The 27936-nt window shown below is 39.4% G+C and overlaps 2 protein-coding genes and 1 long non-coding RNA gene across 3 annotated transcripts in view; 1 reads left to right on the forward strand and 2 right to left on the reverse strand.

Annotated features, from left to right (window-relative positions):
* CEP152 (centrosomal protein 152) overlaps nucleotides 1–395 on the reverse strand; it is a 146430-nt gene extending 146035 nt beyond the window's left edge. The window contains exon 1 of the mRNA XM_032175232.2: nucleotides 262–395. The gene's annotated coding sequence lies outside the window, so the exon portion shown is untranslated. The remainder of the gene's footprint in view (nucleotides 1–261) is intronic.
* On the forward strand, nucleotides 8–27408 carry LOC131381123 (uncharacterized). The gene is made up of 3 exons (XR_009209598.1): nucleotides 8–109; nucleotides 23445–23494; nucleotides 27190–27408. It is a non-coding gene; the product is annotated as an uncharacterized LOC131381123 (long non-coding RNA).
* Nucleotides 6682–27936, reverse strand: part of SHC4 (SHC adaptor protein 4) — a 138866-nt gene continuing 117611 nt past the window's right edge. The window contains exons 10-12 of the mRNA XM_032174244.2: nucleotides 26795–26974; nucleotides 17838–18091; nucleotides 6682–9204 (exon numbers count right to left, since the gene is read on the reverse strand). Of these exons, the coding sequence (XP_032030135.1) occupies nucleotides 9049–9204; nucleotides 17838–18091; nucleotides 26795–26974 (590 nt within the window). The 3' untranslated portion in view covers nucleotides 6682–9048. The remainder of the gene's footprint in view (nucleotides 9205–17837; nucleotides 18092–26794; nucleotides 26975–27936) is intronic.

Consider the following 27936-nt stretch of genomic DNA (forward strand, 5'->3'; position numbering starts at 1 on the left):
AGTAGGGTCCCGGGGCGACCCCAGCAGCCTGGAAACGAGGCGGGCTTCCCATATGTCACTTTTAAGTAGGATACTGGAGGAATGAAGAGGTCTAAATGACACATTAAAGGTAAAAGCTGAGCCCGCAACATGCGGGCAGTCCACCACCGCGGGATTTGGGGAGGGGGCAGGTCAGCCCCCCAGGAACCGTGAGCCAGCATCCCGAGAACCCCGCAACTCCTCTAACCCCAGGTCCAAGCCCACCCGTGAATCAGAACTCACCGGAGGCCACAGAGGCTGTTACCGCGAGGAAACTCTAGTCCTGGCGGAAGACCAACTTCTAGCAAATCCCCTTACCCTGGCTCTAGTCCACTAGCTCCTTCCTAGTCACAACCGAACTCACGGGGCGGAGACCCTTAGGAGCACTCGCCTCCTTCAATCGCCGACTAGAATCTCGCCCGGTGGGCGGAGCCGTGCCGGCTCGGGGCAGAGCGAGGAGGCAGAAGTCTCCGCCTTCCTCAAGCTTGGTTGAGAAGTCAGCCTGCAGTTGCAAAGCACGGCTGTTTGAAAGCGGGCGCCAGAGGTGGCGGGAAGCTCCCCCGGTGCGCCCATTGGTGGACTCGAGAGCCAATTACGAGGAAGTTACTCTGGAGTGGGCGGGCTGATCGGTTGCCTAGAGACGCGATGCGCTTCACCCGCTACCTTCCGCCAGGGTGCAGCGGTCTTAACGGGGACCTCTTGCCGGTTTGGTACCGGAGACTGCAAAGGTGACTCGTGCCTGCTGCGCTTCAGCACACAGAATTCCCCACCGAACTCTTGCCTTAGAGGTTTTTTACATTTGCCCTTCTTGTTTTCTAAGGTGCCTGCTTCCCCATTACTTAACAGCCTTAGATATTTTGCTTTGTCTTTTACCTTACTAGGTGCCGCTTTGTTTACATTTTTGCTTCTTTAGTTACTGATAAGATGGCACATTTTTCCACGTGTCTATTCACTACTCTAATTTCCTCGGGTGTAAGTGTTCTTGTCACTTAGGTGTATATTATTAACCTGCCCCTAAAGACAGCGCCACCCAGTCCTCAGTAAAGCCCAGTACTGTGTCTATCTTCTCTGGCTGAAAGGGTTCCAGTGAATAATCAAGGAATTGGTGGCGGCAGGTTCACATATCCTTTCAACTCTTTCCCATGTGTACTGGCATGGAGTAAAATGGTTGTTCGAGGCTCTTCATAAAGTGGCTAGTTTTCCTTTGCTACTTCACCGTCCACCCCCATGATGCCTACACTGACCCCTGTAACCCCATAAACTGGTATAGGGTTTGGCAAATAACAGGTAATTTAATCCACTGTAATAGAATGAATGAAATCACAGGCTGAGCTAACTCACAATGGTTCCCAGAGCGCTTTTTTTCTTTCACCTGCTGTGAAAGCTGTTTCTTTCACCTGCATTGCCTCTACCTTACTTCTCCGGCTACTTGGTTTTCAAGATAGACTAGCACCTCCTTTGAAGCCTTTCATGACACACACGCCCTCACTTCGCAAAAATGATCTTTCCTACCTCTGTACACAGTGTATCCTATATATCCTATTATAGTTCTTATACCTACTGTAAGTTTTTGTGTGTCTGTTACACTCAGTACAATGTGAGTATCTTGAAGTACTCACTTTACTTCTTGGGTATCTAACATGAGTGCCCTGGTAGGCACTCAAAACAATTACGTTAAATGAGTAAATGAATAAATGAACAAATAGATGAAGATTTTGGCAGGGGGGCGGGCAGAAAAAGCAAATAAAAGACCTTCAAGTAAATGGCATTTGTTGAATCTGAGCCAAGGCATCTTAGTGAGAATTAAATGCACTTTTCACTTTTCACATCCCACTGAAGTCGATTGGCAAACTGTATGTTGCATTCTGTACTGAGGGTTATGATGGAGTGCTGCAGCAAGAATGCTAGGCGATCCCCATGCACAAACAACTGCTTCTTAGAAGGATGAAAGCATAAAAGGTGTCGGGAAGCACGTGAGGAGGCAGTGTTTATAATCCCTTACACAGTGCTTCACAGATTGGTAAATTCTTTCACAAGGTTGAACGTTAGTTGCATGTGCAGTTTTTTAATAAACTGCCAGACTTTTCCAGAGTGGCTGTACTATTTCATGTCCCTACCAGGTTTGTATGTGTGATCTACTTTCTCTTCTCATGGCTGGCATTTGGTGATGTTGATATTTTCCATTTTACCCATTCCGATAGGTGTGAGGTGATATCTTATTATGGTTTTAATTTCCTTACTGGCAAATGATATCAAACATATTTTTATGTGCTTATTTGCCACCTGTATACCTTCTTCAGTGAAATCTGTGTTCATATATTTTGCCCACTTTCTATTGTCTTCTTTTTTTTTTTTTTTCTTTTGAGACGAAGTGTTGCTCTGTTGCCCAAGCTGGAGTGCAGTGGTGTGATCACGGCTCACTGCAATCTCTGCCTCATGGGTTCGAGTGATTCTGCTGCCTCAGCCTCCAGAGTAGCTGGAATTACAGGCATGCACCATCATGCCTGGCTAATTTTTGTGTTTTTAGTAGAGACAGGGTTTCACCATGTTGGCCAGGCTGGTCTTGAACTTCTGACCTCAAATGATCCACCCGCCTCGGCCTCCCAAAGTGTTGGGATTATAGGCTGAGCCACTGTGCCCAGCCTCTGTTGTATTTTTTCTACCTGTTGAGTTTTGAGAGTTTTTAACTACATTCTAGATTCTTGTTCTTTGTCAGATATGTGGTCTGCAAATATTTTCTCTCAATCTATGGTTTGTCCTTCATCCTCTCAACAGAGTTTTACACAGAGCAAAAATCTGTAACTTTTTTTTTTTTTTTTTTGAGACAGAGTCTTGCTCTTTTGCCCAGGCTGGAGGGCAGTGGCGTGATCTTGGCTCACTGCAACCTCCGCTTCCCAGGTTCAAGTGATTCTCATGCCTCAGCCTCCCAAGTAGCTGGGATTACAAGCACACACCACCATGCCTGGCTAATTTTTTGTATTTTTAGTAGAGATGGGGTTTCGCCATGTTGCCCAGGCTAGTTTCCATCTCCTGAGCTCAGGCAATCTGCCCACCTCGGCCTCCTAAAGTGCTAGGATTACAGGCATGAGCCACCGTGCCTGGCCAAAAATCTGTAATTTTGATGAAGTCCACTGTACCAGTGTTTCCTTTTATGGATCATGTTAAGTCTAATAAGTTTTTGCATAGTCCTATATCCTGAAGATTTTCTCTTAGGTTTTTTCCTAAAAGTGTTATAGTTTTACATCTTACATTGACGTCCACAATGTACTTAAGGTTTGTGTAAAGTGTGAGGTTCATTTTGCCAAAAGATACTCAAGTATTCCAGCACTGTGTTAGTCAGGGTTCTTTAAAGACACAGAACTAATAGGATATATGTACATATGAAGGGGAGTTTATTAAGGAGAATTGACTCACACGATCACAAGGTGAAGTACCATGATAGGCGGTCTGCAAGCTGAGGAGCAAGGAAGCCAGTCCACGTCCCAAAATCTCAAAAGTAGGGAAGCTGACAGTGTAGCCTTCAGTCTGTGGCCAAAGGCCCACGAGCCCCTGGCAAACTACTGGTGTAAGTCCAAAAGTCCAAAAGCTGAAGAACATGGAGTCTGGTGTTCGAGGGCAGGAAGCATCCAGCATGGGAGAAAAGATGAAGGCCAGAAAACTCAACAAGTCAAGTTCTTCCATCTTCTTCTGTCTGCTTTATTCTAGTTGCCTGGCAGTTGATTAGATGGTGCCCACGCAGATAGAGGGTGGGTCTGCCTCTCCCTATCCACTGATTAAAATATTAATCTCCTTTGACAACACTCTCACAGACACACCCGGGAATGATAGTTTTCATCCTTCAATCCAATCAAGTTGACACTCAGTATTAACCATCACAAGCGCCATTTGTTGAAATGACTAGCCTTTATCTATTGAGTTGCTTTGCATCTTTGTCAAAAATCAGTTGGACATATTTAAGTGATCTGTTTCTGGGTTCTCCATCTTGTTCCATTGGCCTATGTATCTATTCCTCCACCAACATCAATACAGTCTTTAAAATGATATAATAAGCTTAACATCAGGTAAGATGACTCCTCCCACCTTGTTCTTTCTAAAAATTGTTTTAGCTATTCTAGTTCCTCTGCCTTTCCACATACATTTTAGAATAATCTTGTCTATATCTACAAAAATCTTGCTGAAAGTTTGACAGGAATTGCATGAAGTCTGTGTACCAATTTGGGAAGAGTTGACATCTTTCTTATGTTGAAGTTTGTAATGCATGAACACAGTATGCCTCTCCATTTATTAGATGTTCTTTGATTTCCTTCATCAGCATTCTGTCGTTTGCAGTGTGCATCTTGTACGTATTTTGTTAGGTTTACATGCATGTCCTTTTTAGCAGCTGTAAATAGTATTGCATTTTAAATTTTGTGTCTGTATGTTCATTGTTAATATATAGAAATGCAATTTAATTTTGTATGTTTATCTCGTATCCTCTAAGCTTTGCTAAACTTAGTTCTAGGAGGGATTTTTTTGGTCATTTTCTGGATTTGGGGATTTTGAGGGTTTTTGTAGATCCTTGGAATTTTGCACATAAACAATCACGTTATCTGCAAATAGGGACAGTTTTATTTCTTCTTTTCTGATCTTCAAATAAAATACCTTTTATTTCCTTTTCCTGTCTTATGGCACTATCTAGAACTTCCAGTACTATATTGACAAGAATAGTGGTAATAGATATCATTGCTTTTCTCCTGATTTTAGGGGGAAATGACTCAGGCCATGACTTTAAGTATAATGTTAGTTAGCTGTAGGTTCTTTGTAGATTTTTTTTTAAGACAGGGTCTCATTTTATTGTCCAGGCTGGAGTGCGAGGGCACAGCTATGGCTCACTGCAGCCTTGGCCTCCCAGGCTCAAGTGATCCTCCCATGTCTGCCTCCTGAGTAGCTGGAACTACAGGTGCACATCACCACACCCAGCTAATATTTGAAAAATTTTCTGTAGAGATGGGGTTTTGCCATGCTGCCCAGGCTGGTCTCAAACTCCTGAGCTCAAGCAACTGCATGCCTTGGCCTCCCAAACTGTTGGGATTATGAGTGTGAGCCACCAACTGTGGCCTCTGTAGATGGTCTTTATTTATTTTTAGTTTACTAAGAATTTTTATCATAAATTGATGTTGAATTGTATCAAATGCATTTTCTGCATGAATTGATATCATGTGGTTTTTCTTCTTTCGCTTCTTAATATAGTGGATTACAGTGATTGATTTTCAAACGTTGAACCAGCCTTGTATTCCTGGAATTAACCTTACTTAGTCATATTATGGTGCATAATTCTTTTTACGTATTGGGGAATAATCCTTGCTAATATTTTGTTAATGATTTTTGATCATATTCACAGAGATTTCATCAGTAGTTTTCTTTTTTTGTGCTGTTTTCGTCTGGTTTTGATGTCGGAGTAATTTTACCTTCAAAATATGAATTGAGAAGTATTCCCTTCTCTTCCATTTTCTGGAAGCAACTGTACAGTATTAATGTTATTTCTTCAAATGATAGAGTTCTCCAGTGAGACATCTGAGCCTGGAATTTCTTTGGGGGAGGTAATTGTGAATTCAGTTTTCATAAGAGTTATAAAGTTATTCAAATGATCAGTTTCATATTGGCTAAATTGTGGTAGTTTGTACTTTTGGAGGAACTGGTCTATTTCATCCAAGTTGTTGTCAAATTTATATGTGTAGAACTGTGTGTTGCATTCCCCCATTATTCTTTTGATGTTTTCAGAGTCTGTAGTGATAAATTCTCTTTCATTCACAGACTAAAACCGTTTGTCCCATTAGTAAGACTATGGCAAACTACAGACAATTCATTTTTAACACTAATATGTCGATAATTAAATATTTTCCACAGATGCAGATGGTATATTTCACATATGTTTGACGTAGTGATTTCATATTATAATTTTTGTCGGTCTATAATTCCAATCATAAAAGGTAACAGGGTCAGGTTCATTACTTTTCCATATATAATTACAAGTAATAAAATGGCAAAATTAGTAGAAGGAATTGCAAGAAACATGAAGGTGGGATTAAAAGTATCTCTGTAAGATTGAAATGCATTTGAAGTTGTTCTTGAGCAAAATAACCAATGCTTCAAAATATAGCTTGAGTTTTAATAATAATAACAAGTTGACATTTTTGCTGTAATTCATTTATGGTTACCTGAGAATCTGGACTTAATTTCTCTGCAAATTAGCTTTGCCTTACTGGCTAACCCAAAGCCTCTCTAATGCTTTTAGAAGCTTGACTCTCTTCAAAGTCCTCTGTGCTAGATGTACTCCATTTATTTGCCCTTCCAGATCTGCCCCTCTAGTCTTTTCCATCCCCCTCTGTTCCCAGGAGGCTGACCTCCAGAACTGCATCAAGGAGCTCCCTTGCTCTCTGTCTTCAAGTTGCTTGGGCCAGTGGAGAATCCCAGCAGGAGACAGATAGGGGGAGCAGAAAAATATTGGGTTATGAATGCCCCTCACTGCCTCTTAGTTAAGTCATCAGGGCTGACTGCATTCCTCCACTACAGACCACAACTCCTAAAAGGCAGCCCTTGCACACAGCTCCCTCTCCAGATTCTGTTAGCTGTTCTTTCCCTTTCTCCCTTAATTGGTCCCAGGGCACTGCATTCTCCCTCCTGATTTCCCTAAACTCTGCCCACACCTTTGTAAATAGTCCCTTTATTAAACTCACCTTGAATTATCCAGTTTGATTGAGCCAATGTGTTTCCCTGATCCATTTTACAAATGACAGTTTCCAAATCCCAAACATCAGACATATTCTGTCAATTGTCACAAAGCAATAATCATTTATTTTTTAAAGTCGTTTACAGGTATTTATAGGCAAATGGATTTCCACTTTAAGACAGATAAAGAATGTGAGATTAAAATAGCATGCAGACATTCCTTTTATTGTTTCCTTTTGTTTTAACTGTGTCTGTGGTATTTTTAAGTGCTGTATTTAACTACTATACTATTACAGTCAAATACTGATTATCCATGTGTACTGCTGACACCACTTACAGTCATTGCATCTATTTGTATCAGGAACTCTTGCTACCAAGTTAATACTCTGCTCAGCCAGACTGAGACCACAGCCCTGCTCTGTCTCTGATAAAAGTGATTAGACTACCCATACATTTCTACTATCTATACTCATGCTGGATCCCCTCTTTAAGGACAAATGATCAAGACCTAAGGTATATGGAAAACTGGTGAAAAATACATTAATTCTAGTTGTGTAAGAGGAAACAAATCCATCTAAAAAATTAATGGCAGTAGAAATTAAAATCATAAGCCTTTACAGTAAAATATTAGAGTTCAGTATGCTTGGTTTCTAATGATTTCTATCCAAAAGAAGTTTTATTTAAAACTTAGCAAATATATCACAATCACAAAGACTAAGTTGTATCTACATAGCCAAAATGAAATGGAGTTAAGGCAATATCCAGATAACTCAAGATTAAAAAAAAAAACAAAACATTTTTCTTGCAAAGGCAAGAAAAGGACGGAAGTAGTTTTCTGCTACTCAAACCAAATCCACTTTTATCATCATTCCCTATATTCCAAAGTTTCAATATTTTAGACCGAATAGTTTGGAGTCTAAACTATGTGAATGTTGATCTCAGGTGTGCCATTCATTCTGTGAGTATGGACACAGACTATAGAAGAAAAGCTTAATTTTTTACCTTAACTATACAGACTGATTATCAATAACGACCTCTAACAAATGAAAAACTTGCTTTTTAGAGACTCATACTATAAGTTAGGACTGAAATAGTCCTCTGAATTCACCTAGCCCATTTAGCTCATTTTATTGCCAAGGAAACTGGAACCCAAACAGATTCAGCAACTTGCTGAAGGTCACACTGATAAGACTCAGCTTAATGCTTTTCTGTACACCACGCTTAATCACTCTGTTAGTTTACCAGTTGGCCTACATGTGGAAAATCTTTCCAAGTGCTTCATTCAATGTTTTTTTTTCCTTCTGCATTTTGTCTGATCATATCTATACAAGGTGCCAAGGATATATGTAGGTGAGAAACTATGATTCAGTGTCAGCCGATCAAGAATAAATTTTCCTATAATTTCAAATAGATTCTGTACTTTTACTAAGCATGAAACCAATGTGAATAGTAAATATGAAGAATACTGGTTTTGTTTGCCCTCTTTTAAATCCATGCACTCATGAGTTTTTTTGTTTGTTTGTTTTTTGTTTTTTGTTTTTTTAGCAGGAAGAGGGGGAGAATATAATGAAATCAGAAATGACTGATAGATTTGGCCTCTTCAGGTTGTCACATGCTGTATTTAAACAGTCTGAATAGCAAACACTGAGAAATGCTAGGCCAGAGGATTTGGGCCCCAATCCTTTTAACCAGCAAATGGGACAGTCCAATGAAACAGACAGCCATGTTAGTGGCTTTTGATTTGATTCCACTGACATACACACAGTTCGAATTCAATGTCATATTTATTTTAACATTGCAGTGAAAAATGCTACTAAACAGAAAATGTAATAAAGTCAATAAGGCTCAAGAAAATTACTTATTTTTTGTAGCAAGAAAAGCTTTTTTTTTGGCAAATGGTTCTGTAGTCATAGAACATGAAGATACTTAGAATTAATCTCCCAATATGAAAATGTCCCCCAAATTATCAAGTTGAAAGGCACATACCACTGCCCCAGCAGTTCGTTCAAGTTGTCGTTAGCATGTGAAATTTTAGTTGTGCTTTTAGCTTGTTATCAATGCATTATGGCCTTAAAAAGTGACATCCGTGCATACATATAATTTCTTTTAAAATGACCAACCCTCTTCCTCTTTTCTGATTTTCATTTCTGAAGACCAATTTTTGTTAGTTCTTCATTTTATAGAGGACCTGGTCCATAATGGTCTCGGAAAGATGCACTTCACAGTTTGTGCTCTATTTTATCTACAAAGTTTAAATTATCTTTGTGTCCTAATACAAAATGGGGTTTCTTGAAATATCAGTGTGATGGTGCTTCAATACTGTCATTTGTTGGAATGCAAAAGTGCTGGATTATTATCTTTTCTCACTGGTTGTTTAAGGCTTACTTCGCTTCCAGAAGAGATGATTGGCAAACTGTTATCCATATGGTATCTGATAAGGTGGCCGACATTATCAAATACATGATCCTTGGTCCTCACCTTGAAAAAGAAGTACAAATATATTTAGGTTAAATTATAGTAGTTCTCCTGAAAGATATAAATAATCAGGGGGAAAATGCCAGATATATCCCTAAAGTAGATACTTAGCTGAAAAAAGAAAAGGTACTTTTTTTTTTTTTTTTTGAGACAGAGTCTCACTCTGTGGCCCAGGCTAGAGTGTAGTGGCACGATCTCGACTCACTGCAACCTCTGCCTCCTGGGTTCAAGCAATTCTAGTGCCTCAGCCCGAGTAACTGGGACTACAGGCACGTGCCACCATGCCTGGCTAATTTTTTTTATTTTAGTAGAGATGGCGTTTCACTGTGTTGCCCAGGCTAGTCTCGAACTCCAGAGCGCCACTGCCCACCTTGGCTTCCCAAAGGGCTAGGAGAAAAGGTGCTTTTAAACTCTGTAGTCCCTAGTCAACAATTTTCTCATTCCTCATTACCATTTTAAAGCAACCATTCCCATAAGTTAGGAAAATGGTAGGCACTTGTCCCCCAATCCAAATTTGCAATCAGCCTCTTTGCAGTATTATTGTTTGGTATATTCTATGTCACTATCTCTATAACTATTTAACTGGTTTGTATACAAGCATGAATCCCAGGATTGTAATTATCTTCTGTTAATCAGAGTGCTTCCGTATCACCTTGTCTCTGTCAGAAGCAGGCCTTTCTGGAGAAGTCCTACCTCCTACCTCTCTTTGGAGGCTCAGCATTCCTGTATTCTCCAAGAAGCCTCCTCAGACCTTTCTAATTGGCATTCATGTCTCCTTCCCGCAGACTTCGTAGTAGCTGATTCACAGATATTTGTTGCATGGAACTTACTGTCTGCATGCCAAAGAAATTCAATTTTCTTATGGCATGCCTTCTATGGAATTCCCTTCCTAGTACCCTATGCATAGACAGAAGCTGTACATTACTATCCATTGTGGCTCCACCAGCTTGGTGGCCTGGTTATACACATGCTCCTGTTTGGAGGGTGGCTAGGAACCATCCAGGAAAGGGGAAGGCATGCAACAAGGCAGCACCTCGTTATGTATTTCTGCCAGCTCTCCTACAAGGGATTCTTGGAGTTCTGTCTAGATGTTGGTTTTTGCCATATTAAAATCATGCATAATTACTGGAATAATTAACACAATTTGAATATGGACTATGACTTAGATAGTATTGTACAAATGTTAAGTTTCCTGATTTTGATCTTTGTACTATGGCTATGGAAGAGAGTATCTCTGTTCTTAGGAAATACACATTCAAGGATTTACAGAAAAGGACACAATGGCACCAATTTGCTCTCAAATGGCTCCAAACCTCAAACAGGTTTTCATCTCCTCCATCTCATTCCCATCCCACACCAAATCAGCTGACCAATCCTGCCATTCTATATTCTTAATGCCAAGTCACTCTGCCTTCTTCTTTGTATTTCTTCTGCCTTCATTCTGCCTCAGGCTTTCACTACTTTTTACCTAGAAGCCTCTAATTACTCTCTCTGTCTCTGGTCTTTCCCCTTCTCTTTAATCAATCCTGTATACAAGTGTGAAATTAATCTTTCAAGTACAGAGATTGTAAACAGGCCACTCTGGCCGAATGCCCCGTATGCTTTAGTTTGCTAGGGGCTAGGATAGGGAGGGGAGGTTACACACAGAGAGTTTCAACTATTTTGAATTAAAAATAGGGAGAGTTCCTATAAAACTCTGGTTTTATGACTTATTTGAAAAAAATAAAATCTGGTCCCACTGGGCCTCTGCTCTGCATGACAGCATTTGGTTGGAGCTGAGTGGTGAATGCCCCCTTACACAGGGTATGTGCCTTTTTTAACACAGCCCACTGTACCTTATGCTCGCTCTATCCCCCGCCCAGCTTTATTCACTTACGGTACTGGCCTAGCCCTGCAGACACTAGTGTTTGTAACCTCACCCACACACGATTTTTCACTGTGGTAAGAAACATATAACATGAAATCTGTTATATATGTATGTGTGTGTGTGTGTGTGTGTGTGTGTGTATATATATATATATATCTGTTATGTAACAGTTAATACTGTACTATACACTTAACAGATTTTTAAGTGTACAGTACAGTATTGTTAACTGTTAAGTACAATGTTATACAGCAGATCTCTGGAACTTTTTCATCTTGCATGACTGAAACTTTATACCCATCAAACAGCAACTACTCATTTCCTTGAGAACACTGTAGCATAGGACAGGATTTCCCTCTTTTCTATGGTTGTTCTATGGTGTTCCACTATATGGATATATCATATTTTCTTTATCCATTCATCGTTTAGTGGATCTTTGTTTTCACCTCTTGACTATTGTGAATAATGCTGCAATAAACATGGGAGTGCAAATATCTTTTCAAGATCCTGCTTTCAGTTCTCTTGGATAATTACCCAGAAGTGAGGTTGCTAGATCATATGGTAGTTTTAATTTTTTGAGAAACCTCCAAACTGTGTTCCATAGAGGCTCTACAATTTTACACACCCACCAATAGTGCACGAGGGCCCCAATTCTTCATATCCTTGCAAACACCTGTTATTTTCTTCCTCTTTTTTAAAAAATAATGGCCATCTTAACAAGTGTGAGGTATTATCTCACTGTGGTTTTGATTTGCATTTTCCTGATGATTAACGATGTTGAGCATGTTTTCATATACCCGTTGGTCATTTTTTGGTCTTTTTAGGGAAATCTCTATTCATTCAAGTCCTTTGCCTATGTTTTCATTGGTTGCTTTTATTTTTTTGCTATCGAGTTGTAGATGTTCCTTACATATTTTGGATATTAACTCCTTATCAGATACGTTGTTTGCAAATAGTTTCTCCCATTCTGTAGGTTGCCTTTTCACTACGCTGATTGTTTTCTTTGCTGTGCAGAAGCTTTTTAGTTTAATGTAATTCCACTTCTCTAGTGTCCCTTTTGTTGCCTGTGGAAATACCGTTTTCCTTCTGCCTCTAGTTTCATTCCACTGATACTTGGTATGATGTCAGCCTCTTAAATTTGTCAAGACTTGTCTTGTTATCTAACATAATCTATTCTGGAGAGTGTTTTGTGTGCACTTGAGAAGAATATGTATTCTGTTGCTGTTGGATGGAATGTTCTGTATATGTATGTTAGAGCCACTTGGTTCATAGTGTTGTTCAAGTTCTTTTTTTCCTCATTGATCTGTCTGGTGTTCTATCCATTATTGAAAGTGGGGCATTAAAACCCCCTACTGTTATTGTTTTGCTGTCTACTTCCCCCTTTAGTTCTGTCAATGTTTGCTTCATATATTTGGGTACCCTGATGTGCATATATATTTATAATTATTATATCTTCCTGAAGAATTGATCCTTTTATCATTATATCATGTCCTTCTTTGTCTCTTTTGACATTTTGACTTAAAGTTTATTTTGTCTGATATAAGTGTGGCCACTCCTGCCCTCTTTTGGTTATCATTTTCATGGAATATCTTTTTCTAAACTTTCACTTTCAACCTATGTGTGTCCTTAAATCTAAAGTGAGTCCTTGCCAGGCGTGGTGGCTCACGCCTATAATCCCAACACTTTGGGAGGCCAAGGCAGGTGGATCACCTGAGGTCAGGAGTGTGAGACCAGACTGGCGGACATGGTGAAACCTCATCTCCACTAAAAATATATAAATTAGCTGGGCATGGTGGCACACCCCTGTTGTCCCAGCTACTTGGGAGGCCGAGGCAGGAGAATCACTTGAACCCAGGAGGCGGAGGTTGTAGTGAGCTGAGGTTGTGCCACTGCACTCCAGCCTGGGCAATAGAGCAAGACTCCGTCTTAAAAAATACATAAATAAAATAAAATAAAGTGAGTTTCTTATAGATAGCATGTAGTTGGATCTTGGTTTTTTAAATCAATTCAGCCACTCTGCTTTTTGATTACAGAATTTAATATATTTACATTTAAAGTAGTTAATACTAGAGAAGAACTATTACCATTATTTTCTGTCTTAAAGCTTTTTTTGGTCCTGTTTTTCCTTTCTTGCTGTCTTCCTTTGTGTTTCATTGATTTTTCATAGTGAATAGGCTTTAATTCCTTTATCATTTTGTTTTGTGTATCTTCTAGAAGTATTTTCTTTGTGGTTACCGTGGGGCTCACATAAAACACAGCTATAACAATCTGTTTTAAACTGATAACAACTTAACTTCAATCACATACAAATACTCTACACTGTTATTTCTCCACACACAATTTTATGTTATTGATGTCACCAATTACATTTTTAAATTTTGTGTATTCATTAACATATTTTATAGTTATAGTTATTGCAGCATAATAACATTTTGGTTAACAACAGACTGCATATACAATGGTGATCCCATAAGATTATAATGAAGCTGAAAAATTCCTGTTGCCTAATGCAATTGTCCTGAAGAATTGACTAATGAATTGTTGGAACTGAAATAGGAAGGCATAGCTGAAGAGGAGACAAAAGGAAAGGAAAGTGCAGGCAAAGAAAAAGAAGAAGAACCCCCTCAAAAATTAACAAAAAGAGTTTAGCAGAAGCTTTTTCAGACCTTAACAAGCTTCTTGAAAAGACTAAAAACATGGACCCCCAACACCAAAAGGTTTTCATTAATAGAAAAGAATGCTCATGTTGCATTATCTGCATACGAGCAAATCTATGATGAAAAAAGAAACAAAGCAAGCAAACTGCCAAGGTCATATTTCTGAAAATAGTGACACTTTCTCAAGAGACTCAAGCAGGTCCTTTAGGAGATATTCTAGAATAAGGCATTGTTATCATAGGAGATGACAACTCCATGCAAGTTACTGCCCCTTAAAGACTGTGGAACAATATGTGGAGATAGAAGACAGTGATATTGATGATCCTGCCCCTGTCTAGTGCTAGCCTAATGTCTGTGTTTCTGTCTCTATTTTTAACAACAAAAAAGTTTAAAAGTAAAAAATATAAATAAAAAATTTTTAAATGGGAAAAACCATATAGAATAAGGATATAAAGAAAGAAGATATTTTTGTACAGCTCTATAACCTATATTTTAAGCTAAGTGTTATTACAAAAAAGTCAAAAGATTAAAATAATTTAAATGTTTACAAAGTAAAAAAATTATGGTAAACTCAAGTTAATTTATTATTGAAGAAAGAAAATTAAAAAAAATAAACTTACTGTGGTCTAAGTGCATAGTGTTTATAAAGTGTGCAGTAGTGTGCAGTAATGTCCTAGGTCTTTACATTCGCTCACCACTCACTCGCTGGCTCATCTGGAGCAATTTCCAGTCCTGCAAGCTTCATTCACAGTAAATGTTCTACATAGGTGTACCATTTCAAATCTTTTATATCCTATTTCACTGCACCTTTTCTGTGTTTACATAAACAAATATTTACCATTGTGTTACAATTGTCTACAGCATTCAGTACACTAACGTGCTGTATAGGTTTGCAACCTACAAGCAATAGGCTATACCATATAGCCTAGGTGTGTAGTAGGCTATACTATCTAGGTTTGTGTACATATATTCAAAAATGTTTGCACAATGAAAAAATCATCTAGCAATCTATTTCTCATAACATTTCCCCATTGTTAAGTGATATATGACTTATTTTTCATATTTTTGTCTTTTAACCCGAATTAAAAGTTATTTTAATTTATAAAGTTATAACCAGAATTAAAAGTTATTAACACACTGCCATTATAATATTACAGTATTCTGTGTTTTTCTATATATTTACCTTTACCAGCAAGCTTTGTACTTTCATATGCTTTCATGTTACTGTTTGGTATCCCTTTGTTTCAACTTGAAGGACTTTAGCATTTCTTGAAAGGCAGATCTAGTGGTAACAAACTCCTCATCTTTTGTTTATCTCAGAAAGTCTATATTTCTCTTTCATTTTTAAAGGATGGTTTTGGCCAGGCACGGTGGCTCACACCTATAATCCCAGCACTTTGGGAGGCCGAGGCAGGTGGATAACCTGAGGTCTGGAGTTCAAGACCAGCCTGGCCAACATGGCAAAACCCCATCTCTACTCGAAATACAAAAAATTAGCCAGGTGTGGCGGCGGGCAACTGTAATCCTAGCTACTTGGGAGGCTGAGGCAGGAGAATCACTTGAACCTGGGAGGCAGAGGTTGCAGTGAACCGAGATGGCGCCATTGCACTCCAGCCTGGGTGACAAGAGTGAAACTTGGTCTCGAAGAAAAAAAAAAAAGAAGGGATGGTTTTGCCAGATAGAGTAGTCTCCGTTAGCAGTCTTTTTTCCTTTAGCATTTTGAATATATTGAACCCACTGATAGTCTTGCTGGGGTTATAATAAATGTGCTGATAGTCTTATGGAGGCTCTCTGGTACATAATGAGTCTCTTCTCTTGCTGCTTTCAAAATTCTCTGTTTTTGACAATTTGATTATATTGTATCATGATGTGAATGTCTTAGGGTTCCTCATAGTTGGAGTCCATCGGTCTTCTTGAATCTGATGTTCATTTTTGTCCCTTACTTGGGAAGATTCAGACATTATTTCTTTAAATAAGCTTTTGCCCCCTTTCCCTCTGCTTCTTCTCCTTCACTCTCTTCTCCATTTTGAACTCCAATAATGCATAAACTGGTCTGCTTGATGGTGTATCACAATCCCTTAGGCTTTCTTCACTTTTTAAAATTTTTTTTTTGTTGTTGTTGTTCCTTTTTCTGAAGAATTTCAAATGACCTCTCTTTGAGTTTGCTGGGTTTTTTTCTTCTGCTTAATCAAGTCTGCTGTTGAACCCCTCTAGTGAGTTTTTCAGTTCAGCTATTATATTCTTCAGGTCCAAAATTTCTGTCTGCCTCTTTTTAATATTTTCTTTCTCTCTGTTGATATTCTGACTTTGTTCATGGACGGTATTATTGAGCTCATAGAGCATCTTTATTATACTTATTTTGAATTCTTTGTCAGTTAATTCATATGCATCTGTTTCTTTAGGATCTGTTTCTAGAGATTTATTTCATTTGTTTGGGCCATGTTTCCCTGATTCTTTTTGAGTTTCGTAACTTTGTGTTGGGATCTATGCATTTGAAAAACAGCCACCTCTCCCTTTCCTTACAAACTGGCTTCACACAAGAGAAGAATCGCACCAACCAGCCCAAATAAAACCTTCTGTGGGGGGATGTGACTTTTCTGGGCCTGTGTGTTCAATTTTTCAATTACAGAGGTTTGCCAGTTTTTTAGGAACTTGTAATCTCTTGCTCCTTCTGATGTCTGTGGCACTGCAAGTTCTCTGGTTCTATAGCAGCAAGCCACCCCACTCTCCCTTGTTCTCTGTGGTCACAGGCATCCAAGGTATGCTAGCTTCCTTTCAGTGCCCCAAGTGGCAAGAGAGATAACTGGTTCATCAGGCATCCCTCCAAAAAGCTGGAATTCTGGACACACTTCATTCCCCTCCCTCCCTTCTGAAGGAGAACCTTCAAGTTGTGTACTTTCTCCTATTTGTACTGAGGAGTGCCAGCTGCAGCAAGCTACCCTGTGCTCTTCTTTGTTCTCAGTGGCTCCTGGCATCCAAAATATGGCAGTACCATGAGCACTCCATGTGAAGTGAGACACAAACCAGTCCCTCAGGCAACCCACTGAAAAGCCAGAACATGGCATGCAAGCTCTACTCTTCTCTTTCCCCCATTCCCCCAAGGGAGAGGTCATGAGACATGGAATTCCTTCCTGCCACTGAGCTATGCTGATTTGGGGAAGGAGTTGATGCAGATAAAGTGAAATTGTTCTTCTTACCTGTTTCAACATGACTGTTTTCAGCTCTATGCTCATCTGAGGTACTGCAACTTTTGAAGTGAATTCTGTGGTTCTCATAAAGGTATTTTGGTCAATATAGGGTTGTTAATTCTGTGTTTCTGTTGGGGGAACAAGGGCTGGGACTTCCTATTCTGCCATCTTGCTGATGTCACCACTCACATGGGCTTTGATTGCATCATTTGTCTCAAAACTGCCAATGCGTCCCCACTGCCTGGCAAATTAGGCATTTCTGCCCCATACTGATGGCTCCAACTTACCTTTCCCAGGATAATTTTCTGTCTACAGGCATCCTTTGCTACTGTCATTCATCTTCTATTGGCTTAATACCATTCTATTACTCTGTCTGCACCTATGGTTCCTTCTCTATACTCCACATGTCCCCCTTTTGAAATCTTGCCTTCTTTCAAGGTTTGCTTTACATGATGGACCCTATAAGAAGCCTTCTCAGTTTGCCTCAACCAGAATGACCTCTCTGTTCTGAGAAACACCATAATGCTTTGGTTGAACCATTCTTATCTCATTCAGCTTTATATTATAATTATTTAAGCACCTGTTTTATGAAATTATCAGCACTCTGAGAGCAAGGACTATGTATGTGATACTGAACAACAATCAGCTGCAAATTCCTTTACTTCTATATAGCAGGTATTCATTTAATTCATTGAATTGAATTGAAAAGGGCAGAAAGAGGCTGCCCTCTGCTTGATACTCCAGGGTGGCCTCCTACTCTAACCCCTCCACTAGCCTCTAGTCAGCATGTCCTGCTCCAGCTGGAAGGTTCCAGAAAAAGCAAACACTTAGCCTTGAGCACTATTCAATACCAGGTTTTGGAAATCATTCAGGGTATGCTTATTAGAACAACATCCTGTGAAACCTCTAATGAGAAGTCAATGATACCTTGCCTTCAGGATCCACCAGGAGAAGATGTTTTGCTTGGCCTCCCTGTAGTCCACTCAGCACATATTGGCCAGGGGATGTTGCACTCTCTCGAACCAAAAAGTCCCCATCCTTTACCAAGAGGCTCTCTGCTGCCTTCCTGCTCAGCTTGCCATGATAGCATTCTTCACTCCACAGCTGCTGCTTAATGTGTGGCAAAGAATGTGAGCTGGCAGGCTGGGCTGTGGCACCCGGCTGAACAGTTTCTGGTGCCTCTGAAGTCAGAACACAAAGAGAGACAACACCTCTTCATCCATCCATTCATTCATGTATTCACTCAGCAAATAGAACCTGAGGTCCTACTGTGTGCCAGGCACTGTTTAAATAATACTGCTTGGGGAACAAATGAGCTTTTTGTTTTCAGAACTCCCAACAGGCTTTAATTTAATGGTAGATCCAAACATTGCCTTTGGCTTCTATTACCAGGGAAGCCTTGCCCAGGTGCAGGAGTTTTTCTTTCAGATGGGAAATGGAACAGACCCATGAGAACAGCTTTTATAACTGCAGAGAGAGGCTCTTTATGTCCTGGGGGTTGCATGTTAAAGAGAAAAAGGCTTATGCTGTACCTGGATTACAAATAATTTCTACAATGTTTCCAAACACTTTGAAAATAGCTATAATAACTTTAGGCCATCCTCACTTTTTAGCATTTAGCTCTTGTCCCCCCTTTTTAAAACCAAATTATTAATGTGTGTCTAGTCATTCTTCTGACCCAAAACTTCAAAACTTTGCTAAATCTCGCAGCATTCCAACTAAAGGACTACTTTGTTTTTTGTGTCATTCACCCGCCTGGACAAAAAAAGTTGATGAGGTAAAAGAAGACAAATCATCAGGGAGGAACAGGCCAAGGCAGCTCCCCAAGGCGCTGCTGAATAAGTGTTGTCCAGAGTTGAGAGCACTGGGGATGGGAAGGGACCTCCAGTTAGCAGTTTATAGTACTATCCACACTCATAATAGTGATAATAGTTACTGCATAGTTCTCATTTATCAAGTGTGATAGAAACTGCTAAATGCTTTTTATACATTATGTTGTTTAACTCTCAAAATTAGACAGGCTAGGAAATGAATCTTTAGAAAGGGTGGCCGGGCAGGATGGCTCATGCCTGTTATCCCAGCACTTTGGGAGGCCAAGGCAGGTGGATTACCTGAGCTCAGGAGTTCGAGACCAGCCTGGGAAACATGGTGAAACCCTGTCTCTACACAAAAAAAAAAAAAAAAAAAAAAAAGCCAGGCATAGTGGCACATGCCTACAGTCCCAGCTACTTGGGGGGCTGAGACAAAAGAATCGCTTAAACCAGGGAGGCAGAGGTTGCAATGAGCCAAGATCATGCCACTTGCACTCCAGCCTGGGCGACAGTGAGACCCTGCCTCAAACAAACAAAAAGGAAGGTTAAGGGACTTAAATTTACACTGCTAATAGTTGTAGATCTGAAATTCGAAACAAGATCATCTGACTCCAAAGCCTAGATTCTTAATTACTAAACTCTAAAGCCCTTGCCTTGAATGTGAAAATCTTTCTTTTAGTAGAATCTAGCCACTCTGCTTCAGTAGTACCCACAAAGGTCCCTAGCAGGTAGCAAGGCTAATCTTACTTGGGGTAGCCTTCAGCATCTCCAGAAGTAATAACGTAAAATTCTTATGTCTGAAATCAGGTTCTTATGTCTGAAACTTGTATGTTTAATAAGGCAAATTTACCAGGAAAATAACCACAGAAACTAGACTTTGTTTTGTTTTTTTTTTAAACACAAAGGGTGTTTTAAATAGAAACCAGTCTTTATAAACACAAAGAAGTGTTTATGTGTTTATGTGTCCTTAGGTAAGGGTCTTGCAAATGAGAAATTCTCTTGACTATGAGTTTGTATGACTACAATTTACACATGATCATCCCATGAAGTCACTGGTGTAGGCAACCAGTGTCCTGTAGTCGTAATTCAGTTCTACTATTAATACATTACAGTTTTGTCCCTACTTGAGGGCTTCTTTCTGCACACAGTTATAATGCAGTATTCACAAACAGATCTTTTAAAAAATATCATTAATCTAAATCTAATGGCTGGAAACACTCTCTTCTACAATCAAATCTTTTCTATTGTTGCCAGAAATAGCCTGACAAAATGTATGGCAATTTGATGAATAATACTTGTAATTGGCCTTAGTGCTGCCTGCTTTCAGGCACAATGGATAACTTCTAATGAGTAGCTATGTGTGTGTCTGTGTGTGTGAAAAAGTGTGTGAGTGTGGGAGGAATGCATGCACGCAGTGTGTGTGGGTATACACATCTTAATGCATGATGGCTTTTGGTCTATTCTGAGATTATGGTGAAGAGCTTTTGGACAAAGACAAAACAATAGAAAAACAGACATTATATCATCTGGAAAAGAGGCAACGGATCATGGGCCAACCAGAGGAAATGGACAATGTTTCCCTAACAGTTTCCCAAATTAGCACAAAGACAAGATACTCCGCTGGGAGATTTCAATCATCCAAACATTTGCTGAAAATCTGATTCTGCCAGAATAGATGACAATTTATTTTGTTTAATTTTAAAAGTTACACATACTAGCTTTTTAAAATCTAGGAAAGAGAAAAACAAATAAAATTAATCACCTATGGTCTCATCACTAAATAAAATCGCTCTTAACACTGTGGTACATTATCTATTATCTTGCTCCTTTTCTAATGCATAAGTTGGCTTTGACAATAATAATTATAATCTAAATATGGTTATTTATATATAATTTATGTGTAATATTTAATAAATTGTTGGATTGATATAACCATATTTTCTGAGAAGAAGTAGTGAAGGTTAAGGAAGTAATAAGGAAGGCCAATCTAGATTTAATTGAAACCATAAAAAAGTGATAGGACTTATGGAAGAAAGTAATCATATCATCTTGGAGTTCCTATTGGCACTTAAAGACATATTGTTCACAATCAGACCTTCAAGAAAGCACAGAATAGATATGGCTATCCACACCCAAATGGATCTAATGGGCAAAACCTCTAAAAGGGAAAATACAGTTTAAGGAAGAGAAAAAAATCTAACATGCAAAATCTGGATTAAATAATTGAAAGTAATCTCAATGAGAAAGAAAGGATGAGACATTTAAAGAAACCAATATGAACTGTAAAGATGGCACACTGATGAATCCCATTTTTAAAAAGCACGTGTAATACAATTTTTATAGTATTATTATTTTAGCAAAGCACTGGAAAAATCGATATGTCCATCAATAAGCGACTGATTACATAAATCATGATGCACTCATACAATAGAATACTATAGAGCAATTTAAAATAGTGAGGATTGTATGTTTATACAGACAAATTTCTAAAAGAGAAGAGTAAAATAAGGAGGTATACAAGGGGATTATTATAACTGAGAGCTGAAACAAGAAAGCGGAGCATTGTCTTGTTTGACATCAGCTGAGAATGTGTACATTGGGTGACTGAAAATTTTTGTTGCTCTGTGCATGGCCACAAATGACACAAAAGGACCATGAGCATTGATTTTGGAGTTACAACTAAATTTTAGCAAGTAAGCTAATTCTCAAATATGGAAACTGTGAATAATGATAATTAACTGTATACTGTTTATTAGTATGGATTACTGGGTGTATGAAAACTCTAAAATAAAAATGTATTTGCACTGAGAGGAAAAATATGTTCATTTACACAAAGTATCCGAAAATTTGGTAGAAAAAGATGTTAATATGAAATGTTAAGCATAAATGAAAGAGAGGTTCAGATAGTACCCAGATAAAAATTATTTGTAATGTAAAGGAAGAATTAAATGTCTGTCAGACACGTTACAAAGGCATAGCAATTAGTATATAGTAATTAAGACGCTGGTTGAGAAAAGGCAAGTGGTCCAATAGAAAAAACGTAATAAAGATCCCAGAAACAAATTCACATATATACTAAGAGCTTGATAGAATAGAAAGTAGCATCAGGGAAAAGAGGAGACTACTCAATCAATAGTGGTTGGAAAATTGACAAACATGGATAAAATTAAGTTAGATCCCCAACCTCACATAATCTATAAAGGTCAGAGGGAATAAATATTTTATTATGAAAATAAAACTATGAAGCCAATATTTAAAAAATATAATAGATGTTGGATAAAAAAGAGAAAATTTAATCCAAAGCAAGTAGAAGGAAAACATAATAAAAATAAAATGGAAATCAATGAAATCGAAAACAAAAAACAACAGAGAAAATTAAACCAAAACCTGGGCACATTGGAAAGATAAATAAAATTAATAAACCTAAAAGAGGACTGACCAAGTAAAAAGGAGAAAATTACCAATAACAGGAAAGAGAGAAGGGATATCACTATGGATGTTTTAGGCAATAAAAAGACAATAAAGGAATATTGTGGAAAACTTCATACGGAACTGCCTCTAAGCTAATAAAATGGAATCCTGCCAAGTTTTCAAGGAAACTACATTGCCAAAGAAATCACAATCCCTTCTAGTCTATGGCTTTTGGCCCCTGAAGCAAACTCTAATCTCTCACGACTACAGTGGGAAATAGGCTGTAAAAGTGGCGAAGCCCCCAAGAAAGGCACTTTCTCCAATATCTACTTTAAGTATGTACATGAAGAACAATGGTAGGAACAACCCACATGGCATCATCTGATCCACAGATGACAGTGGACACCAAAAGTCCTTTCCTAAAGCTGAACCAGGATCCAGGCAAATCGCTTTCTCCACTTCCAGCTCATGTAGTCTTCACAACTCTAGCCTGGCCAGATTTGGTCATCGTTGTAGATCAGTGACTGCTGTCCCACACTGTGGCATTCCTCCCTTTTGTGAATGTGAGTTTCTACTGCAATTACCTTATTCCTTTTCCCCCACTACTTTGGGGTATGGAGGGTGGCAGACAACTTGGCAGATAATAAGGATCTTCATCTAATCTTAGATGCTGTAATGGTATAAGTACTTGCAATGTCTTCCTTGGGAAGAGGGCAAATATGTTCTATGTGAAAAGAAAAGTTCACGAATATTTGTGGCAGAGACAGTTAGTCGTCTACCAATATCTATCCTCCCTTTCATTACATTACAGAACTCCTAAGTTTAGCTGGGCACCCAGCTAGAGTAATTTTTCTAGCCTTCCTTGCAGCTAAGTGTGGCCACATGTACATGTCTATGGTCCGCCAATGGCAGGTGAAAAGAAATGATGTCTGCCACTTCTGGGTCATGTCCTTTAAAGAAATATATATGTGCTCCTCTTGCTTTTCTCCTTTCCCGCTAGCTGAGTGCAAATGTGATGATGAGGGCCCAAGCAGCCACTCTGGACCAGAGATGGAAACCAGATGTTGAGAATGACAAAGCTACCCTACCAATCCCATGGCACTAATCTTTGAGATTTTAGGTAAAAGAGATAAATGTCAGCCCTTTTTACACTACAGCATTTGGCAGGGTGGCAGGGGCGGTATTTGTTATGGCAACTGAGACAGAAACTAACAATAAATCAAAACAAAAATTAGTACCAGAACTCATGGAATCTTTCTGCCATGTTTGGTGAGAATAAAGATTGTGTCAAAACCTTTTTTTCTGTTGGTAGTGTGACAGGATGAACTGAGGAGCCCTACGAGCACGCCTGAGAGATATTAGGTTAGTAACTCTGGATTTGTTTTTGTTTGGTTTGGTTATACTGAATTATCAAAAGCTTTTTTTTTCTGGCTAAGGGAGGCTAAGTATGCCTAAAGAAGCTAAAGAAGATTTTTGAGGGAGGAAGGAAGAAAATAGAAGGATCCATTATGGGGGAAGGTTAAAGGTGCAGTTAAGACATTTTATTAAAAAGTATGTATAAAGCTATCCCCACTCCATCTCTTCATTACTAGACAGGTGCTTTAACCAGCTAAGCCACGAAGCCTCACCCCATCTCTTTATTAAATGTTCTTTTTTTTTTTTTTTTTTTTTTGAGACGGAGTCTCGCTCTGTTGCCCAGGCTGAGTGCAGTGGCGCAATCTCGGCTCACTGCAAGCTCCGCCTCCCGGGTTCACGCCATTCTCCTGCCTCAGCCTCTCCGAGTAGCTGGGACTACAGGCGCCCGCCACCACGCCCGGCTAATTTTTTTGTATTTTTAGTAGAGACGGGGTTTCATCGTGGTCTCGATCTCCTGACCTCGTGATCCGCCCGCCTCGGCCTCCCAAAGTGCTGGGATTACAAGCGTGAGCCACTGCGCCCGGCCTATTAAATGTTCTTAAATCAACATAATTTAAGGTTTTGGAGTCGGATTTGTTTTGGAGGGAGCAATGTTGAATTTAACCTCAAGACGGCAGCAAGGAGCCCAAGAGCGCTATGGTACATTAAATCCTAATAGGAAATAAAGAGAGAGATCGTACCAAAGCCCTAAATTATTAAATATGTTGCCACCAAAGCAGGGAAAGGGAGAAAGGTGGGGAAAAAATGCTAGAGTCAGAGAAAATACATTTTGACATTACAATTTTGGACAAGACAGACTTTATTTACTTTCAATGAATGATAGAAATTTTGTTATGTATTAATTTTGCCATTTCATATTATTGAATTGCCTATGACAAAAGGCAAAGTTCCTTTGCTTGGATTATGAATAATTTTAACTTTGAAGACTAAATTCTAAAGGAACTGGAGTTGTGAATCAAAGAATATTCCAGATCACCTAATTTGGGGCACCCACTAAATAAGTTCTCTGATAATATGTGTGGCTCTGAAAAGTCCATGAAATGAAAGGTATCAAGAATATACTCTTATAAAATCTAAGGCCCAGAAAGGGTTTTTTCCAAAAAGTTGTAACAAACATTACCTATCCACACAGGACATTTCCCATTGCACAATTGAGTAAGCTTAACAGCAAAAATCCGAATTTGTTTCACATCTCATCACCCGTCACATAAGATGTCCTCTGTGGTAGCCACAGAAATGCACTGCCCAGATCTCCCTTCAAGGAAGCACCATTGCCCCAGGTGTCAGCAGTCAGCCTGCAACTGACCAGCCCTTCCGGCTCTGCCTCAGCTGCCCAGGGTTTGACCTTCCTGGTGTGGCCCACATCCCAAGACTGAGATAAATGGGGCTATATAGGCTCAGCCATTTGGGCCCAATGTAGGACAACTCCGACAGACCACATGGGCTTTTTGGTGTTGGCTGAGGCTTTGTCAGGCCTGCGTTGTAGTCCCATCTCCCACTCCGGCCAGTCCTACTTCCTCTCCATTGCTTCCTGATATTGATCCTCTTACAGACCCTGCCTGCCAAGCTTCATCTTAGCATCTGCTTCCAGAGAATCCAGCTTGGTTAGATAGGGTGTCAGGTGTGATCTTAGAAAGTCAGCATAAAGAGGGATCACTTGTCACCTGGCTGACAATGAGGACCCCTGGTTCTTAATCTAGACAGTTAAGATGGTCTGCTGAGATCCAGGCTCAACAAAATCTTTTAAATTTGGTCTTTCATTGTAGCCACACTAACCGGAAAGCTGTCTTTGGCAGTTCTGGAGAAATCTCCTGGACTATTAAAAGGATTTTCTCAGTGACTGGCTCTCCATCATTGGAGCAAACCAAATTTGACACCATGCCCATCTCTGAACAAAACAAGCTTCAATATTTTATGAAAAGCATGTTTTGTTTGTTTATTTTTCAGTTGATTATAGGCTTTTGGCTTGTTTTATTTTTATTTATGTTCCTGTTTATGCATTTACCCCTGATAGTAATTTGACAGGAAAGATGTTTGTCTTATTGTATTTTACCCACAGTACATGGGTGAAGAAGGGAGCCAACTTATTTTAGTGCTTTATAGATGACTCATTAAGGGGTTTTGAAATGAATAAAATTAACGCTATCCCTAACAGAAACAGTAGCCACTGTGACTCATGCAAATAAACAAATTCAAAATTATCTCCTGGCCTTGACAGCCCTTCTTTCAGCAAAAGTACATAGTAGAAATCAAAAGTTGGGAGTAAATTTAAAGTATTTGAAAGGATTATTCAAAATCAACATTTCTAAACCTTGAAACCTAAAACAACTCCACAAAGCTCTAATCGATATTAACTATAGTGAAGGGTGGAGGTAAAGAAAGAAAACTCAATCCCTGAAAATGATACCAAGAAAACAGCCTTCTTGAAATGTGAGATAGTACAATTAGTTAAATAGTAGCCCTCAAAAAGATAAATTCAAGGCTGGGCATGGTGGTGCCTGTAATCCCAAATGCTTTGAGAGGCCGAGGCAGGCAGATGGTGTGGGCCCAGGAGTTTGAGACCAGCCTGGGCAAACATGATGATACCCTGTCTTTACAAAAAATACAAAAATTAGCTGGGCATGTTGTTGCATGCCTGTAGTCCCAGCTGCTCAGGAGGCTGAGATGAGAGGATCGCTTGAGCCCAGGAGGTGGAGGTTGCAGTGACCCGTGATCATGCCACTGTACCCAAGCCTGGGTGACAGAGTGAGAACCTGCCTCAAAAAAAAAAAAAAAAAAAAAAAGAAGAAGATAAATTCAAGCCTAATCCCTGGTACCTGTGAACATGACCTAATTTGGCAAAAGGGTCTTTACAGATGTAATTAAATTAAGGATCTTGAGATGAGATTAGTCTCATCTCATCCAATCATTTCATCTCCTCCTAAATCCAGTGACTGTTGTCCTGTAAGAGGAAGGAGAGGGAGATCAAGAAATAGAGACACAGGGGCAGTCAATATGAAGACAGTTGCAGAGATTAGAGTGATGTGTCTACAAGCCAAGGGACATCAAGAATTGCCAGCAGCCACCAGAAGCTAGGAGAGATGCATAAAATGGATTCTCTTCCAGAGGCCCCAGAAGGAACCAATCCTGCTAACACTTTGATTTTGGACTTCTGGCCTCCAGAACTGTGAAAGAATAAATTTCTGTTTGTGGTAATTTGTTAAAACAGCCCTAAGAAATGAATACAGACAGTGAGTAGCTACTTACTTCCGCAATGCCATGGGCTCCCCAGTGGTTGGGCTGAGCTTTGATTTCCAGCAGAGCCAAGTGTACTTTGAAGAGCCTGTGTATTAATGTAGCAGGGGTCATCGAAGAGATCCACTCGGCACGTGTGCTTCAATAATGAGGTATCTCGCTGGGACTGCACCCCTCTTGGATGGACATTACCTGTAGTGATTAGTAGTGATCAATGCATTATGTTTTTTCTTTGTAAATAGTAAATAAAATCATGTTTGAGCCTAGAATTGATAGAAACCTAAAGGCCATGCCCCACCCTATACAATGATGGAACACTTAACTTTTAGGTTTGACCTGGAAAATCAAAATAAGCACCAGTCTCTGAGGGAAAGCCACCCTTTCACTGGGCTTCTTTCCCTTCTCAGGCCCAGCCCCCGGCTGACCAATTGCATCAACAGCGGACAGAAGACAAGCAGGAAGATCCAAAGAGGACTGACCGGCCTTGGAAGAAAGAGGGCTGATAGTCTCAGCAAACAGCACAAACCCGCACTCAACACTGCTCAGAGGGGTTGCCCAGGAATCAGGAAAACACACATGTCATATTGAACTTGAATATCTATAATTAAACTCCTTTTCAAAACTGATTAATTTTAAATCCTTATTACCTGTGAACTAAATTAATTTATAAATAAGAAATGAATGAATGAATACAACAAAATTCTTAAGAGTAGGAAGTCTGGCTTCTCTCTATGCTCAAAGTTTGCTCTTGCCAACCTCAGCCTTGCACCAATTGCTGATGTTTAATCCTGTTATTCAGTGAAAAGAACTCAAGCCTCAGGTTATCTCCTCCTCCTCTATCAATCTGTTCTCTCCCCTTCCATTCTATTCTACACATTGTAGCCCAAATAATCTTTTAAAAACTGCAAATCCGGTCATATTTCTCAGAGGTTTCACACACCTCTTCAATTGCTTCCCATGCTCTTTAACAAGCTATAGGCCTTGCTCTGTCTACCCAGCTACCCTTCTTCCTCTCTCCTCTCCTCTGTCTGGGGTCACACTGGCCTTCCTTCAGCATGATCTCACATCGAAAGGCTGTCTCCTCTAATTAACATGCTCTTCCCTCCTTTTCTCCATCACTGTCATCCTTCAGATATTAACTTAAACATCTCTTT

This window comes from Hylobates moloch, unplaced genomic scaffold (assembly GCF_009828535.3).
Source record: "Hylobates moloch isolate HMO894 unplaced genomic scaffold, HMol_V3 SCAFFOLD_14, whole genome shotgun sequence".
In the NCBI taxonomy this organism is placed as follows: domain Eukaryota; kingdom Metazoa; phylum Chordata; class Mammalia; order Primates; family Hylobatidae; genus Hylobates; species Hylobates moloch.